Source organism: Sceloporus occidentalis, unplaced genomic scaffold (genome assembly GCF_023333645.1).
Source record: "Sceloporus occidentalis isolate IW3139 unplaced genomic scaffold, rSceOcc1.0.p SCAF_6, whole genome shotgun sequence".
In the NCBI taxonomy this organism is placed as follows: domain Eukaryota; kingdom Metazoa; phylum Chordata; class Lepidosauria; order Squamata; family Phrynosomatidae; genus Sceloporus; species Sceloporus occidentalis.
The window spans coordinates 85617837-85635363 of NW_028316986.1; the positions used below are offsets into that span (position 1 = coordinate 85617837).

Below are 17527 nucleotides of genomic sequence, written 5' to 3' on the forward strand. Positions count from 1 at the left end.
TCCCGTCAGCAAAGTGTTCACGGAGCAGCCATTTCTTCATAATAGAAGTTCCTGTTATTGACGAAGAGGCTGCTCCATGAACGCTTTGACAACGGGAGAGGAGAGAGGATGCTTCAATGACGTTTCAGAAGCGTAACCGGCTATCACACCTCCGTGCTTCTGGAGCATATTCTTGGCAATTAAAGCACGGTAAGCGCCTCTGTGTGATAATTAATCCCTTTAGTCTTTTGCACAATTACGATCAACCACGGTTTCCGGATGGGTTAATGACAGTATCTTCTCGATGTCGTCTGAAAGTCCTTCCTGCAATTGGGAATGGGATAACCCTCTTCTGATAATCTTGTCTCAGCCTCAGAGGCAAAGGCAACCCTCCTCCAAACAAATCTTGTCTAGAAAACCCCATGATAGGGTTGCCATAAGACTTGAAGGCATACAATTCAGTAGGGAGGGCAAAGCAGTCCTTTTTGTCATTATGTTATTTTGCTTTAGTATTATTATTATTATTTCACGCATGTTATTTTGCTGCCATTATTTCATGATTGTGTTTTAACTGTGTTGTAACCCGCCTCGAGTCCTGAAGAGAGATGGGTAAGAAATAATAATAATAATAATAATATATTATTATTATTATTATTATTATTATTATTATTATTATTATTATTATTATACATGTTCTGGTCACTAGAAAAGGTTTAGTAGTCTGAGAAGTAAACCCCATCCCAGGCGAAACCTGTCGTGGTTTGTGTTTAATAAATATTTGTTTGTTTATTGAATACGTTGGATGTGTTTGTGTATTAAATGCATTGCTTTTTCAACATTATGGGAAACAGCCTCCGTTTGTTGTTTACGAGTGGATTGTTTAGGAAGAGAGACGGATTAGTCTATTTCTCTGCATCCACACTGGAGAAATAACCCGTTTTGGCACCGCTTTAACTCTTTGTCTGGCTCAAGGCTATGAAATTCTGGGAGTTGGAGTATGTTGTGGGCCCAGAGCGGAGCGGAGTGGGCTCTGGGCCCACAACATACTCAACTCCCAGAATTCCATAGCTTTGAGCCAGACAAAGTTAAAGCGATACCAAACCGGGTTATTTCTCAATTTAAACAGCCACGATAAATGTGCGCCTCGCAGCTGCTGCTTGCTTCCTGCTCCACAAAACAAAAAAGCAGTAAACATTCAAAAAATAAATAATTCTGGCGTCGACGTTCCTTGTTCTAACGGTCCCTCAATGGGGGCCTCTCGAAAACTACAACACCCAGCGTCCACCGCGCGAGCTCACGTCTCCTTCCCCTCCCTTCGTATGCTATATAATGAAACGCAAACGCGAAATGAAAGCGTCTTCCTGATTGGTCGGAATGGGAGAGGGAAGCCAAGTCGGGAAACAGCATTGGCTAAGTCCTGGCGTTAAGCCCCGCCTCCCTCCGGCGCGTTGGGCCAATGAGAAGGAAGGAAACGGAAAACGGGGCCGTTGGAGGAGAGGCTAACGATTGGTCAGTTAAACCGGAAAAGGAAGTGCGTTTGCGCGGCTGGTAAGCGTGTCTTTCATTTTGTGGGACGCTGCTTGGCGGGAAGGTTGTTGTGAAGGCTGCTCCTCTCCTCCGCCGCCGCCGCCATGACGGACCGGTACACGATCCACAGCCAGCTGGAGCACCTGCAGTCGAAGTACATCGGGACGGGGCACGCGGACACGACCAAGTGGGAGTGGCTGGTCAACCAGCACCGCGACTCCTACTGCTCCTACATGGGCCACTTCGACCTCCTCAACTACTTCGCCATCGCCGAGGACGAGAGCAAGGCCCGCGTCCGCTTCAACCTCATGGAGAAGATGCTCCAGCCCTGCGGGCCCCCCGCAGACAAGCCCGACGAGGCCTGAGACGCCGGGGACCTGGAAGGGAGGGAGGCGGAGAGAGAGAGAGAGAAGGGGAGCCAAGGACCCACTTCGGACCCCCTCACCCCCCCGCGCCTGGCTGAAGTGCTCCGTGGAGAAAGTGGACTCCTTTCGCCTTATGGACCTCCCTGAAGCCTCCGCCCCAGGATGGATCCTGAGCAGCCCCTCAGGCCCAGGGAGACCCAGAGGGTGGCTTCCCTTCGGACACTCAATTTGCTTTGGCTTCAAGGACACTCGGCTTCTTCCCTTGTAGCGTTTGGGGGCATTTCAGCCCACTTAATAAAACGCCCCTCCCAGGTGCTTCCTTTTTTCCTCTCACCTGTTTGTCTGGATGTTGTAATTCGCCTTGGGCCCCAACTTGGGAGAAAGGCGGGATAGAAGTAAAGGAAAAGAGAAGAGAGAAGCAGCAGGAAGGACCCACTTTGGGGACACCCCCTCACCCTCTGTGCCTGTGCGAACATGAGCTCCCCTTGCCGCCAGACCTCCACTCCAAGGCGAATCCAGAGCACCTGCCTGTCCCTCAGGCCCAAGGAGACCCACAGGATGGCTTCCCTTTGGACACAGAATTGGCTTTGGTTTCAAGGACTCGCAGCTTCTCTTTTGTAGCCCTTCGGAGGCATTTCAGCACACTTAATAAAACGCCCATCCCAGGTGTTTTCTTCTTCTTTTTCCCCTCTAACCCATTTGGATGGATAGTTAATTCAAATGGTGGTAAGGTGAATCAAGTGATGAAGGGCTTCAACTCTGTTGATTGGAAGATTAGCAGGTTGGCAGTTTGAAGCCTGGGTGCTGCGTGATGGGCTGAGTTCCTGTCGCTAGTCCCAGCTGCTGACCTAGCAGTTCAGAAGCATGCAAAAGCAAGTATGCTTGCCCCTCCATATTCACTAGGGTTAGAGGCACAAGATCCTTCCTCCCATGAATATGGAAAAACCCAGAAATAACAAAACCACCATGTTTTTATCTGAGAGGACACCTCTAGGAATCTCTAGGTCCTCCAGTGCAACTCTGTGGCCAACATCTGACAGACACCATAGAACTGCACCGGAGGAGCTATAAATGCCTAGTGGAGTGTTCTCTCTAGGAATCCCTAGGTCTTTCAGTTTGACGTTTAGTTAAAGTTGACCATGGAGTTGCACTGGAGGACCTAGATATTCCTAGATGGAACATTAATCAAATCCATGAATAATCAAAGCTGCAAATATGGAGGGATGAGTGTAAATATACAGGTACCACTCCAGTGGGAAGGTAAATGGTATTCTGAGCAATCATGCTGGCCACATGTCTACCAGAGTAATCCTCTGACAACACTGGCTCTTCGGCTTAGTAACACAGATGAGCACTTTCCCCTATGGTCAGACACGACTTGACAACCTTTACCTTATTTTACAGTGGTCCCTCCACAAGCTGGGGTTAGGGATGAAGGATCCTGTGTGTGTGGAAAAATCACAAATAATAAAACCCTATTTTTTTACTTAACACCGCTCTAGGCATCTCCAAGTCCTCCAGAGCAGCTTTGTGGTCAACATCTGCCAGAATTTGATCACAGAATCATGCTGGAGGAGCTACAAATGCCTAGAGGAGTGTTTTCTCTGGGAACATCGAGGTTCTCCAGCACAATTCTGTGGTCAGCCTCCTGCAGAATAGCACTGTAGGACTTAGAGATACCTAGAGAGAACATATTAATCAAAGCTGCAAAAGTCAAAGCCACAAACATGGAGGGCCAGCTGTATTTCCACCAAGAATGATGACAACAACATGTTCAACCTGGCTCAGGGTACGAGTGAAAAGAAATATATATACATAAGGGATGATTAACACACAGTTCTGTTACAATAGTTATCTGGGTGGTTGGTGCACCTAGTTGCACATCTGTAGGCACACAGTGAAAAGTATCAGTGGTTTTACTTAAATGTGTTTGGTATTAAAATGTATTTAAAAGACTGGGAGTTTGAAAAGCAGGTTGTAGTATCTGTTTCTATGCATGTATTTCTAGTCCAATCCTACTGAATTCTTTTTTATTTTAACAAAGTGGCAGAACAAAAGGATTTTTTTTGTAGTTACGCAAAGCTTTAAGCAAAAAAATAGCTAAAAACTTTGTAAATAAGAATTGAAAGAGACCACAAAGACCCCCCGGTCCAGCTCCCCCCCCCCCTCGGGCCACTCAGGGGGAAAGATTTCACCATGAACAAAAAGAAAACTAGGTTTAGCATGATGTTTACTGGTTGGAGAAAAAACCTAGCCAGTTTGCCAGAGTATGATTTTGCTTGTTTTATTACCACAGTTCAGTGCTTCTTGTGACAGATTGGATGTTGACTGCTTGCTGGTTTCCTCTAATTCCAGTATTGTAAAAAGTAAATAAGGCTTTTCAAAGGCCTGGGGACATGGTCTCCTCATCTTCTGCTCTGTCCTGGAACTCTAAGAGTAAAATATTAGTTTAGGCAGGCTCTGAAGTAATGCAGAGGTGTGTTTGCAACTAAAATAGATATGCCAGGAAGTATGTCCTTGAATTCAGTGGCACTTACTGTAGATCTTGGTAAGTGGGTTAGGCTTGTGCTTGGTATAAACAATTCTAGTATTCCATTTTCTTAGTCTGTTAATGTGGATGTAAAATTTGTCCTTGAAATTACATTCATTAAAAACAATGTGAATAATGCCATTCCCTTCCCCTTTTGTGTCTTGTCTCTTTAGATTGTAAGCCTGAAGGCAGGGAAATGTCGAATTAACAAATTGTAATCCCTCTGATAGCCTTTTGGCTGAAGAGTAGGGTAATAATAATAATAATAATAATAATAATAATAATAATAAATAGCCTCACAAACTGAGACTACAGTATTGGGCATCAGAAAACATTTGTGCCACGTAGGGTTTGGATGTGCAAAACTGAATGCATCAAAGTCCTACAAAGATGAGTTTCATGGCTGGTAAGAAGCATAATAATGTTGTCTCTCCAAGTACAAGCCCAATATTCTAGCAAGATAACTTTAGATGAGCAGAATGTTTAAGATATGTTGGTTCTTAGTGAATAATGCTTGTTATTCCTTGGTAATCATTTCAGCCCAGAGTCGCCCATATATCTACTCAGTTAAATATTCCTTACCCAGACTCTTTTCCAGAGGGAACAGCAGGTGCTTTCTTGAGTGCTGGTCCACCAGGAGTTTCAACAGCATTTCCTTAAGAATAAGAATAATTATTTGAGGATCTCTGCAGACATACATTATAGGCTTGATCCAGATTCTGTTGATCTGAGTGACAGGCTTCAGCACTGGCTAAAGTGTCTTTAAATTCAAGGTAATTTGAAAATACGGTTCAACAATTTCTGCCTGTAGTTCAGCTTCGTGGCCCCATTTAAAAATACAAGTCAAGGGCAAGAGAAGGTCTTTATTAATTTCAGGTAAACCAAGAAATTACCTACTGCTATTTTTAGGATTTTTATTATGCCTATTACAGTTTACATATATAACTCAAATAAAATATTACATAACAGTTAACAATATAATTCAAATCAGATTCTAATTAATCAGGAGGCAACATGCTGCACTCTGATGTTGCTCTTTTTCAGTAGTTGTAATGAGTCAGGTTTAGGAAGACCAGCCCTCCCTTCAGCCACCATCTGGAAGGGGGGAGAGAGGCAGGTGAGTTCCAACTGCCTTCCTCGAAGAGGACCAGCCCTCCCTTCAGCCACCATCTGGAAGGAGAGAGAGAGGCAGGCGAGCTCCAACTGTCTGCCTGGAAGAAGCAGAGCCCTCCCTCCGGTCCATCTGCCTTGGTCCAGGCCTCAGAGGGAGAGAGGAATGCTGGACCTGATCCCCTCCCCCCTCACCATTCCCTTCTCCTTTTGTGTCGTGTCTTTTAGATTGTAAGCCTGCGGGCAGGGAACTGTCTGGTTAAAAATTAATAAATGTAAGCCTGAGAGCCATTAGGGCTGAAGGGCGGGATATAAATACCTAAATAAATAAAATAAATAAATAATTATCAGCTTACCAAGAACAGAAATGATGGTGCTCCTGCAAATTTAATATGATGCAACAACAACTAGTATCTCTTGCATTGTTCTAAGAATTACAACCACACAATGCATGTGAAATACAGTAGGCCCTCCCCATGCGTGGGAGATCTGTTCCAGACCCCCCTGCGCATGAAGAAAAATGTGCATGCTCAAACCCCATTTGTTTTAATAGGGGAACATTCCCGCGTGCAGTGTGCATGCCATTATACTCCCGCGGTGTAACATTCCACGTAAGGTTAAAGCCACATATAGCGCACCTGTGTAAGGTGCAGGCACACTGTACTTCAAAAAATTAATGCTATGCAATTTTGGAAACTGCTATTCAAATGATCTTAATGGTCAAAATTATGTTCATGTATTACAGATATTGTTGAGCTGTTTCAAACTGCACAGTGGTGGCATGGAAAGAATCTGCTGCTGCCAAGTAAACTATTTCTTTAATGCCTTCCTTTCTTCATGGCTGCAATATCCGCTAGCCACCACCTATACCAGTGTAGTTATATCAGTGTAATTCACCAACAGAATTTTGGCTAGTTTCTTCTATGTCCCTAAGTTGACATGAACCCATATTTTTCCTTACCTGTTACCTGTTGAGTTGGATTATTGCCTTCTTGTAACTTGTTCTGAAGAAGTGTTCCCACAGCACTTGTTAAAGTTGGTTCTTTTTTGGGAGTAGCTTGTTTGCCCTAAAGAAATAATACTGCTTTATAGCATAGGTTTGTACTGTAATGCAATTGATTGATCATGCCTGTATCAAAGGAATTCAGGACTTGTGAGCGTATTCCATTTGATCCTAATATTAACTGTATGGGCTGGTAGACCTAAGGGTCAAAGCAGATGGCCCAGAAGGAGTGATCTCAAGCCACGGATGGCCTGCTCCCGAAGCACGTCACCGTCATAGTCCCAAATGGGCTACTTGCAGGAGCAGATTAAATCTGGTCCTTTTTCTGGCAGCCTCGGAGCAGCTTCCAGCCACTCTGGCGGTGTGTGTCATCTAAACTCCATGCCCCTGAAGCAGCCAGAAGCCCCTCTATTTGGCCCATCTGTTTTGGGCCTAAGCAGCAGCTTGAGCACCCTGTGATGTCCAGTGAACTCCATGGCTAGGGGATTTCAGACCCTGCTCTGTGTGCAACATTGTTCACACTTGTCAAGAACATGGACTTGCATATTGTTATTTGCCAAAACGTAAGGTTTAATTTATGGTGACCTGATGAATGAGACTTCCTAGAGCCCTGGTCATCAACAGTACTTTCAGGTCTTCCAATCTTAGGGCTGTAGCTTCCTTGATTGACTCTTCCTATTTATCTACTGCTTGTTACATTGCTAGGCGTTATCTCCTTTTCCAATAAATCATGTCATCTCATCATGCATCCAAAGTACAACAGCCTCAGTTTAGTAATGTTGACTTCTAGTGAGAGTTCAACCTTTTATGCAATAGATTGAGCTTAGTTCTAAAACAGTTCATTTGAGGGAACAAATAAGTTGCAAATATTACAGGAAAAGGAACTATTCTGCTGCTAACATATATTAATTGGCCAAAACCAGCATTTACATCCTTTTTGAATAGCTATACATAGGAGTAGGAAAGAAAAAACATTAAGAAATGTACTTTAGTCAGAATGCCATTGTTATATTACTCTGTCAAACAGCCTTTTTGTAGTAATATTATATAGTGTTCATGGATAAAATACTTACTGGGGGCATCTTGGTTGCTTTCTGGCCTGGAGCAAAGGCACGCCTGGCAGCTTGTTCTTTGCAGAAATTTATATGCCTTTCTGCTGCAGCCTCATTAAATCTTCTCATGCAGTAAGGGCACTGGATATAATCTGAATATGATACAGGAACAGGGGTTATTAAATCAAGCCCTGATGATATGTGAGGGATAATGGCTTAAATCCAGTTGTTAGTTTCAACAAGAGTAGACCCATTGACTCAGTGGAGCTTATAAATGTTAACTTCCAAGTTCCCTCTGACACAATGAGTCTGTCAATTGAATTTAAACCAATATCAGTACTGCTTGAAAATAACACATCTGCTTGAGGTATGATGTCAACACTCATTGCTGTGTTAACTTTAGGGACAAAATACACAGCAGATATTGTTCCTGTCAGAGTTAAATATTTAAATTTTAGAACAAGGGTGGATTTTATAGAATGTAAGTTATATTGGCCTTAAGCAGCAGTAGTTGCTGGATGTTGCAACCAAATAAGATTTAAAGGGCCACATGATCATCGTTCCTGTTCCAGAACTGCAAACTACCAGCTCATACAGAACACATAATTGAACAAAGTACAATGTTACCTAATAGGTATATTCAGTTTTAGTTGAATTGCCAAGTACAATTAGTAATTTCAGTTCATGGTATCTTGGTCATATTCTATGCTGTTTTAAGTATGGAAGTGCTAGGATCCAGGGTGCTTTTTTTAAAAGTTACTTGCTGGTTGTGTTAATTACCTCAGATTTGAGAAAGCAGATTGGGAGCTAAATAGAAAGAAAAGTTTAAAGGGGACATCTGAGCTTTATAGTGCCTACCGCAGCAGTTTGCCTTTAGACGCAAAAATAGCCTCTCTCAGGCTCAGGTTTGCAGGTAATGTTGACCTCCTGCTATCCCTGATCATTGGGTAAGTTGGTTGGAAGTAGAGGGAGTTGTGGTTTTCTTCTGCAAATTGTTTGTAGGTCCCACTTTCTATCCTATTCCTCACTTACACATTTATTTAAACCAAAAGTTATGACCGTTCACAGTGTGTATGTACACATTCTAGTCTACAGAATATGGTTATGGCTTGAGGATAAATACATGTTTTGGTGGTTTATTTTTTAAATCCTACCTTTTAGTCCTTAAACTTATCACTTTCCTTTGTTTGATATATAGCTGTCTGAAAATAATTCACTTTGTTTGAATTTCCACTCCAGGTATATGCTCGGTTAGAGAAAAAGAAATGGTAAAAGGGGCAAGTGATAACATCTCCAATGTTTCTTGAAACTTCCCTTCAAGGCATATCCCAGCCTTAAACAGCTGGTTGTAAAAAGGAGAAACCTATTTTCTGTGGATAGGATAGCACTAGATAGAGATCGTAGTAGTACCAACAAATTTAATTTCATTTTTTAATGGTCAGAAGTTGATCTATCTAAAGGCCAGAAATTTTGTAATGAGAATTGAAAATTTTGAATTAAGATATGAGATGATAAAATATACCATGGTTGTTGGAGAATAATTTTTGTATTACTGTACTGGTTTTGAAAAGGGTAGTACAGTAAGGTTAACCAAGTGTCCTCCCCCCTGGTTTTTTAGGCTATATACCAAAAACACCTTAAAAAGAAAGGTGGTTCATTCTTTAAAATGCACACTTTCCTTCATGCAAAATAAGAGGTATATTATCAAGCAAACCTTGTTTGTGAATATATTTTATAATATATAGTATGTGAATATTTAGATTGTCAAGACTGACACAAAGCTGATGATAGTTGTTAAGAATTCAAAGACATAGCCATGTTAGTCTGGAAAATCAGTATGCAAAGGGATGGTGTAGCACCTTTGGGACTAACTGAAAGAAGCTGGTAGCATGAGCTTTCATGGACTCAGGTTATAACGTCTCCCTTTGCGTATTGGTGGCTGTTAACATTTTCAGGCTGGAATTTAGATGGCAACATAATCTGCCATAATCCATTAAACTACCAAACCTTGAAGGCATTAGAGCCCATTTATCTGCCTAATCAGGGGGAACTCCCTGGTGGTCTGAGAGGGTGGTTACTGTTTCTTTTTTTGGATTGCACGTCTCCAGCTGGATGGTGTCTTGTTCCCCATCCCCAGTGACTCATTGGCCAGGACAGTGCATCCTAGTTCCATCAAGCTGGGATTGTACAACAGGATAGCAATGAAAGCTGAGTGGAAGTAACTCTGTTGTCGATTTAAACAGGATCTTGCTCTGAATAGAATTTCCCCCCTTGTTTACCTTCACAACAATACTAGCATCCCAAATTACTATAATTTCCATTATGCAGATGGAAGAGTAAGACTGAGTAGTTTTCAAACCTTTGTGTAAGTCCATTCACAAACCATGGTTGAGTCAGAATATTATTCCAAGTGGAAATCTAGCACCATCCACCCACCCTCTTTAGGTCAGGACAAGTCACTGTTTTTATTTTTATTTTTTAAATTACTGTATAAAGTTTATTATTAAAAAACCAACAATACAATACAATACAATATAAAAACAAAACAACTCATTGACACATTACATCCCATTATAAGTCACAGTTTTTAAACCAAAATGCATAATTTCAATAAAAAGAAAATCACCTGGATTAATGGCTGGAGGTGGAGGAGGAGGCAGGGGGCGGCCTTCTTTCATGGCTATAGTGGCAAGTTTAGCGGCTTGGATTGCTGCAATGAAATTTTCATGCTGTTGCCTCCAATTAGATTTTTTTTCTGGCTGGCGCTGAAATGAAAATAGTTGACTACAACAAATCCATTACTTTATCAGACCGAGGACATATTAGTTAAAGGCATAATCCTAAATCATTTAAAAATAATTTTAAAGAGCTATTAAATACATTAACAGTGATAAAAATATAAGCATTAATGATGGTGATAAACCTAGGGAATAACATATCCAAGTTTACTTGTGTCAGGTGCTGTAGTGTGGAGGTGATGGGGTCACCGGCAAACAGGTTGGTGGCTAGGAAAGAAAATTGCTTGGATGCTGGATTGGGGTCTGGGGGATGAAGATGGTTTGATGGGTCCAAGTGAGTGGGAGACTTGGAAGAAATATTATGTTGTGACTCTGGATGCGAAAGGGCAAGGAGATCAATTCTTTCACTTAAGATGGATAAGAATGGTCATAATATTAATCTGTTACTTAAGGCAAACATGTTTTTCAGCCAGGAAACATCAGTTTTAACCATTTGTTAATATTGGCCAAAAGGGGATGGGCCAGAAAGCTTATTGGTTTAACAGCACAATTCGTAAGTGAATGCAGAGATCTCAGAGGACAGAGGAGAAGAAACACTATACGATGAGCCCTCCATATCCACGGACTTTTTTATCCACAAATTCAACCATCCACGGTTTGAAAATATTTTTAAAATATACAAATTCCAATAAGCAAACCTTGATTTTGTCATGTTATATAAGGGACATCATTTTACTATGCCACTTTATTTAATGGGACTTGAGCATCCACGGATTTTGGTATCCATGGGGTGTCCTGGAACCAAACCCCAGCAGATACCAAGGGCCTACTGTACATAATTTCAGGCAAGTAAAAGTGAAGCAGAGTCTCAAAGAATTAACTTTTGTGTTATGCTAAGGAACCTTTCCTTAGCACAGTCTTTATCTGTATGAAGTACACAACCTCTTTTGCCAAATCTAGTGCAACAGACCTTGTTTTTGTAATATTGGAAGAATTGGATATGTGTAAGAACTTACTTGCTAAAATATCTGAATGGACTCACAAAAAAATACCATACCTTTGTGGGTAGTTTCTTTACAGTTGGAATGTCAGTTCCCTGAAGTCGCTGTTTAAAGGAATTGAATGGTTTGCGCTTTTTGTTGAAGACTTTCTTGCATATTGGCCCATGTCTTGCCTAATTGAGAAAAGTGATATGGCACTGTTTTCCAAGATGGCATTTTAGTTGTTATGTGCCTTCAGGTTATTTCTGATTTATGGTGACTCAAGGCAAACCTATGACAGTTTTCTTGGCAGAGGGAGGTTGCTTTTGCCTTCATCTGCTGCTGAGAGAGTGTGACTTGACCTAGTTCACCCAGTGGGTTTCCATGGCTGTGTGGGAATTTGAATTCTGGTCTCCCAGAGCCCTAGTCCAACATTCAGACCTCTGTACCACACTGGCATTATACAGTCACCACATTCATAGGGGTTAGGGGCCAAGGACCCCCGTGAAAGTGAAAAAAACGGAAATATGTCAGTCCCCCCAAACATGAATGGTAAAGAGTCCTCTCCCAGCAAGAGCATTATCCATAACTCTTTGCAACCTTGGAACACATAGCCTCCCCCACATTTCCAGAATGTTTCCACTTTCAATCTGATGTTAGTAGCCATGGCTGCAAAGGATCCACCTTCTCTTCTCCTTTTCCTCTCCCTCCTGGCCAGACAAAAGCAACACCATATCTTCCCACTTTTATAAACTCAGGACAGTGGGTCTGCCGTATCCATGGACTTACCATCCACAGATTTAAGCATCCGCAGATGGTGAGCTCATGGGGGGGATGGCAGAGGAAGAGGAGGAAGGAAGAAGGGAAGAAGGAAGGAAAAACAGCTGCAGTGTTCGTCATTTTCAGGGGAATAGGTGGAGAAAATGGCCAAGGCAGTGGCCGGGGGCAAAGAGGAGGAGGAAGGAAGAAGGGGAGAGAAGGAAGGAAAAACTGCCATGGTGACTGCCCAGGGAGAAGAAGAGGAGGAAAAAGAGGCAGCCACAGCGGCGGGAAGAGGAGGAGGAGTTGGAGGAGGAGGCAGCCCCCTGTCATGATGAGAGGGACTTCAGGTGGCCACAAGATCCTGTTGTCCCCAATGGTGGCAAAGCCTTTGTAGCTCCTCCAGTGCAGTTCTATGGTCAGTGCCTGTTGGATGTTGACCACAGAGTTGCACTGGAGTACCTGTAGGTTCCTAGGGAGGTGTCCTCTCAGGTAAAAACATACTGTTTTTGTTATGTGTGGTGTTTCCATATTCATGGGGGTCTTGTGCCCATTGCCCTAGCGAATATAGAGGGATATGTGTATTATAAGTTCTAAACTCAGGACTCTGGAAAATCAGACAGGAAGAATAATTACTCTAGTTGGCATGAGCTCTATTTTGAGAGCTACCAAAGGACTCTGTGATTCCAGAAGTCACGTGTTAGATCCTGTTTGAATTCTGTCATAGAAATGAAACATACTTGTGCATCCTGCCAAATCTGCTTATCCTTTCTGTAATTGTTCAAATAATTTTTCTCCATATGAGCTGTGGCTACTCTAATATGATGCTTGATATAAGTACCATATTTTCCGGCGTATAAGATGACTTTTTGACCCTCTAAAATTGGGTCAAAAGTCAGGGGTCGTCTTATAGGCCGGGTTGAGCCAGCCGCACGCACTTGGCCGCCAGCTTCTCAGGCCTCTGGAGGCCTGGGAAGACAGCAGCCCCGTGCCAGCTTCTAAGGGGCCTCCGGAGGCCTCTTGAAGCCGGCAAGCGCATGCACGGCCGGCTGCCGGCTTCTCAGGAAGAGCCTTATATGGTGAGTATATCCTAAACTCAATATTTTTATATAAATAGTTGGGGGTCATCTTATACGCCAGAAAATACGGTATTACTTTTTACTATTTTTGTGTCTTCATTGTAGTAAAATGAATTCCCTAATTCATGCATCTAGTTGCCATAGTTCTGCAGCAATTGGGGTGCGAGTGGCCTCTGGCCGCTCCTTTTCCCCCATCTGCTCGAGGCCTTAGTCTACCACATTTGCTGTGGTTATAGGCCCAGGAACCCTGTGAATGTGGAAAAACTACAAATAAAAAAACACTATTCTTTTTACCTGAGGGAACACCTCACTAGGAATCTCCAGATCCTTCAGTGAAACTCTGGGGTCATCTGCCAGAAGTTGATTGTAGAATCATGCTGAAGGACCTACAAATGCCTAGAGAACTGCTTGCTCTAGGAACATCTAGGTTCTCCAGCGCCTCTCAATTGTGAACATCTGTCAGAGTTGTGCTGGAGGACCTAGGGATTCCTAGAGAAAATGTATTAATCAAAATGATAAATGATCAAATCCCTAAAAGCCAAAGCCACGAATGAGAAGGGCTGATTACAATTCACATAAGAGACTAACTGGTTTGCATAGTTCCATAGTTGAAAATGCTGCAGTTACTCAGAGGTATTCTCCATAGTTTCTATTTGGGCTTTCTCCCTTCAAAGTGTTTGGGGTTGCAGCCTTCATGGTCAGATTAACAAGGGGAATTAAATTCTTTCCTAAGGATTGTGTTTATTTATTTAGGTATTTATATCCCGCCCTTCAGCCCTAATGGCTCTCAGGGCGGCTTACAATTATTAATTTTAATCAGGCATTTCCCTGCCCTCAGGCTTACAATCTAAAAGACACGAAACAAAAGGAGAAGGGAATGGTGGAGGGAAAGGGGATGAGGTCCAGTGGTTCTTCTCTCCCTCTGAGGCCTGGACCAAGGCAGATGGATTGGAGGGAGGGCTCTTCCTTCTTCTAGGCTAGTCCTGATGTAGCTGGACCTGCCTGGTGAACTCCCTCTCTAAATGTTTACTTTACACATTCATGTGTCCCAAATAGTTTAGTAGCAGCTATTGAAAAATGGTCCTCAACAAAAGCTTTTGTTTTAAATTACTGTAAGTATAGCCCTAAGATTGCCACCAGGAACTTTCACTCTATTGTTACCTATGGCTATGATCCTATACCCATTTACTTTGGTGCAATTCCATAAAACTCAGTGAGACTTACTTTTGAATAGATACAGATAGGATTGTTCCTTTTAAAGCCTATTTGAGTAATTATCTTAACATTTTATGTAACTTAAATACTTTCAACATATATTATTTTACCAATGCATCCTGTGTGAAATGTCTTCCACAGGTGTCACAGTTAATCAAATTCTGGCTGCCAGCATCTGTGTGAAATCAAAAATAACATTTATTATTTATCCTGTGCTTACTGATTTCCAAGAATTACATATCTCAGTTTGAGAATGTACATTATTTGTATGCTTATCCCCCTACATTTGTCACACACATATATGTGTGTGTGCGCGCACACTTATTTTCAGGAATAAATGTATAAATAATGTGTTTATTCAAAGCCTGATTGACTCCTCATTGCTGGAATCCTCTGAGTAGAGTCGTGAAAGGCAAACATTTAGTCCATCCCGGGAAAACCTAAAAGAAGCACCCACCCCTCCTCTTCTCTCTTGGTGCTCCTTTGAAGGAAAGCACCAAAAAGCCACCACTGCCATTGTCCTGTCCAGAAAAAGGCCAGATGATTTACATATCTTGAAACTAGACAAGGAAGACAAGATAGTCAGTGATTTCATATTCTTTGGCTCATTCATTAATCAAAATGGAGACTGCGGTCAAGAAATCAGAAGTCTAGTACTTGGAGGGGCAGCTATGATGGAACTAGACAAGCTCTTCAAGTATAAAAATATACCATTGAATACCCAAGTCAGGATTGTCCATACCATTGTATTTCCAATTTCTTTGTACTGTATAGTTGTAAAAGCTGGACAGTTAAGAAAGCTGATAGGAAGATATTACAGGTGGACAGACAGTCAAGTAAGCCACAGTGCTAAGTCTGCAGGACCTGAGCAGGGCTGTTGACAGGTAATGTGGAGGTCTCTCCTTCATAGGTTTGCCATAGGTTGGGGTTGATTTGATGGCAGTTACCACCACCACCACTAGCACCTTGAATGAAGAATATATCATGTGACTGATATGACAGCAGAAACCCATCACATAACCTTTTGTGAGTCAGTAGAAGGAAAATTATATAGAACACAAAAGGTGTATGTAGAGCTTGCATTTGTCACTAGTAATACTTCTTAACTTTGAGTTTATTTGAAGGCAGGGATGACAGATGTTGATCATAATGCCAGTGCCCTTGGAGAACCTGCATGTTGTTAATTCTACAAGGGGAATTGAGCTCTCACAAAAGTGTAGTCCTTTGATAATTTGTGGGTAGTAGACTACGGGGATAGTGAAGTGTTCCCAATATCCAAAGCATTATTTCAAAACCAAAAGCACATTGTGGGCCACTCAGCTTTCCATTCCCTCTGCAGTATTACACTTGAATAAATGAAATCTATCCAACATGAAAGAAGCATGGTTTTACTCACATAGTGAGATTTCTTTTTCCTCTCCTCTCTTTTAGTTCTCACTCTGTACTCTAGAACAGGGTTTCTGAATCAAGGTTCCCTGGAACTCTAGGATTCTGCAGAAGATTGCTAAGGGTTTTGCAAGAGGCCATAATTGGGGGGGAAACTTTTTTTAGTTGCAGATATAATTTTTATTCATGAGTTCTTTGAAACCTGAAAATCATTTCAAGGGTTCCTCCAAGGTAAAGGCTCTACCGGGTCCTTTTTCCTCCCCTCCAATACAGGCTACAGATCTATTAACTATGATTTGAACAGGGACATCACAGATGCCTAAAGTCACATCATTAAAGCTCTTGGAAGCAGTGACCTTAGTCACAATTAACTGTGTTGAATGGCACTCTGTTGCTTTCATGGCTTTCTCACAGTAGTCTCAATGACCCCCTTCTATATCAAATTGGTGTGTGTGACTAGGAAAAGCCAGACACGTATCTCTTTGCATAGTGACTAGATAAGTCTATGATATTCAGCTACTTATGTTAAAAAAAAAAAAGAGGGGGGGGGGAACAAGGTCTAAATTCTCTATACATTTAGAACACTGCTATACGGCGGTTATTACGCTGAATGGAGCATTGATTACATTGTGCTAATCAGAGTAAATTGTAGGACAATCTTAGAGGTCTTTGAGAAACTTCTAGGCATGTCATGCAAACACAGTACCACCCAGTCTAAAACACCTGTATTTGAATGTAAGAAAAAGCAGAAAGCCTGTGCTGGGATTGTTCATGAATAGGGAGAAATTTACCTATAGCAGAAAGCATCTACTGGGAATATTATATTACCTGTGGCACTTGCTTTGTTTCCAGCAACCAGACTCATTTCATAGCGCACTGATTTCAAGTTCTTCAATTTTTGTTTTATTTCAGGGAGACATCAGCACCTGGGAGTTTACTTTCCCTTGGCCTGCTACTTTACTTCCAATATCCCTAGTTAAATGTCATTGGCTGTCAGATTTAACAATTGTGACACACACAGTCCCCCTCCATCATCTAGTGATGCACATGGAAGTATGCTTGCTTTTTATACAAAGACCAATGAGCCTTTTGTAATACTTGGTAACAAAATATACAGTATATTGATCTTGATTACAGGCCAAAGAACGATCAAGTGTACACAAAAGCATTATGAAAATGTTGGAAGAACAAGGCAAAGGTAAAGGCTGCTAAGATAAACATTTCAGAGAAGTTAAGGGTAAACAGTACAGTGGGGAAAATAGTGTAAAAACTACAAGATAAAGAGAGATGGCTTTTAATGTAAGAAAGGTAAAAGGATATGTAACCTGTAAACCATGGCCCCTCATAATTTTTATTGGATTGTTTTAAAACTATTTGCTTTTTTTGTGATAGTCGTTAACCATCTTAATTTTTTTTAGTGGCTACTAAAGGTATTGAAGATACGTTGTTTGGAAGTTTTCAGACTCATCTGGTTTGCTACTACTGGAAACAGTGCTGGGGTAAACACTCCCTTTCATATTTTCAAAGCCACTCTATGGATCTGCATTGAATCTTAAGAAGCATGAGCCTCCAAATATTAAATAAAAAATGGGCTTTTCTGAACAGTAATTTCAAGACCCTCTGCCTACTAAGCACAGATTAATAAATTTCTCACAGCATTAATGCAAACAGCAACAGAGAATTATTGACCTAAATGCTACACCACCATTTCAAAGTAGAATGAAAGGAAACAGTTTCAAAGAGGTTTTTTTGTTTAATAACTTACAAGTTTTCCCAATTCAATGTAAGTTAATAAATAGCTGCC

The 17527-nt window shown here is 41.7% G+C and overlaps 2 protein-coding genes and 1 long non-coding RNA gene across 3 annotated transcripts; 2 read left to right on the forward strand and 1 right to left on the reverse strand.

Annotated features, from left to right (window-relative positions):
* Positions 1 to 121: 121 nt before the first annotated feature.
* On the forward strand, positions 122 to 17343 carry LOC149311036 (uncharacterized). The gene is made up of 3 exons (XR_016281748.1): positions 122 to 189; positions 16861 to 16921; positions 17142 to 17343. It is a non-coding gene; the product is annotated as an uncharacterized LOC149311036 (long non-coding RNA).
* On the forward strand, positions 1508 to 3332 carry SF3B5 (splicing factor 3b subunit 5). Its single transcript, XM_089530251.1, has one exon. It carries the CDS (start codon positions 1611 to 1613, stop codon positions 1869 to 1871), a length of 261 nt encoding a protein of 86 aa, XP_089386377.1. The 5' UTR covers positions 1508 to 1610; the 3' UTR covers positions 1872 to 3332.
* On the reverse strand, positions 4168 to 16588 carry ZC2HC1B (zinc finger C2HC-type containing 1B). The gene is made up of 9 exons (XM_089528353.1): positions 16552 to 16588; positions 14448 to 14512; positions 11362 to 11478; positions 10193 to 10331; positions 7588 to 7718; positions 6473 to 6578; positions 4984 to 5056; positions 4409 to 4476; positions 4168 to 4301 (listed from the first exon to the last, which is right to left on the reverse strand). Exons 1-9 carry the CDS (start codon positions 16586 to 16588, stop codon positions 4252 to 4254), a joined length of 786 nt encoding a protein of 261 aa, XP_089384479.1. The 3' UTR covers positions 4168 to 4251.
* Positions 17344 to 17527: the final 184 nt, after the last annotated feature.

What these genes read in the sequence shown, in the direction of transcription:
- SF3B5 (XM_089530251.1), top strand. Translation starts at nt 1,611, where the DNA reads ATGACGGACCGGTACACGATCCACAGCCAGCTGGAGCACCTGCAGTCG.
- ZC2HC1B (XM_089528353.1), bottom strand. Translation starts at nt 16,588, where the DNA reads ATGAGTCTGGTTGCTGGAAACAAAGCAAGTGCCACAG. An exon ending in ATTTCACACAGGATGCATTG is followed by an intron (nt 11,479 to 14,447) that starts GTAAAATAATAT and finishes TTTCTCAATTAG; the next exon opens with GCAAGACATGGGCCAATATG. An exon ending in TCCAACTCAACAGGTAACAG is followed by an intron (nt 5,057 to 6,472) that starts GTAAGGAAAAAT and finishes CTTATTCTTAAG; the next exon opens with GAAATGCTGTTGAAACTCCT.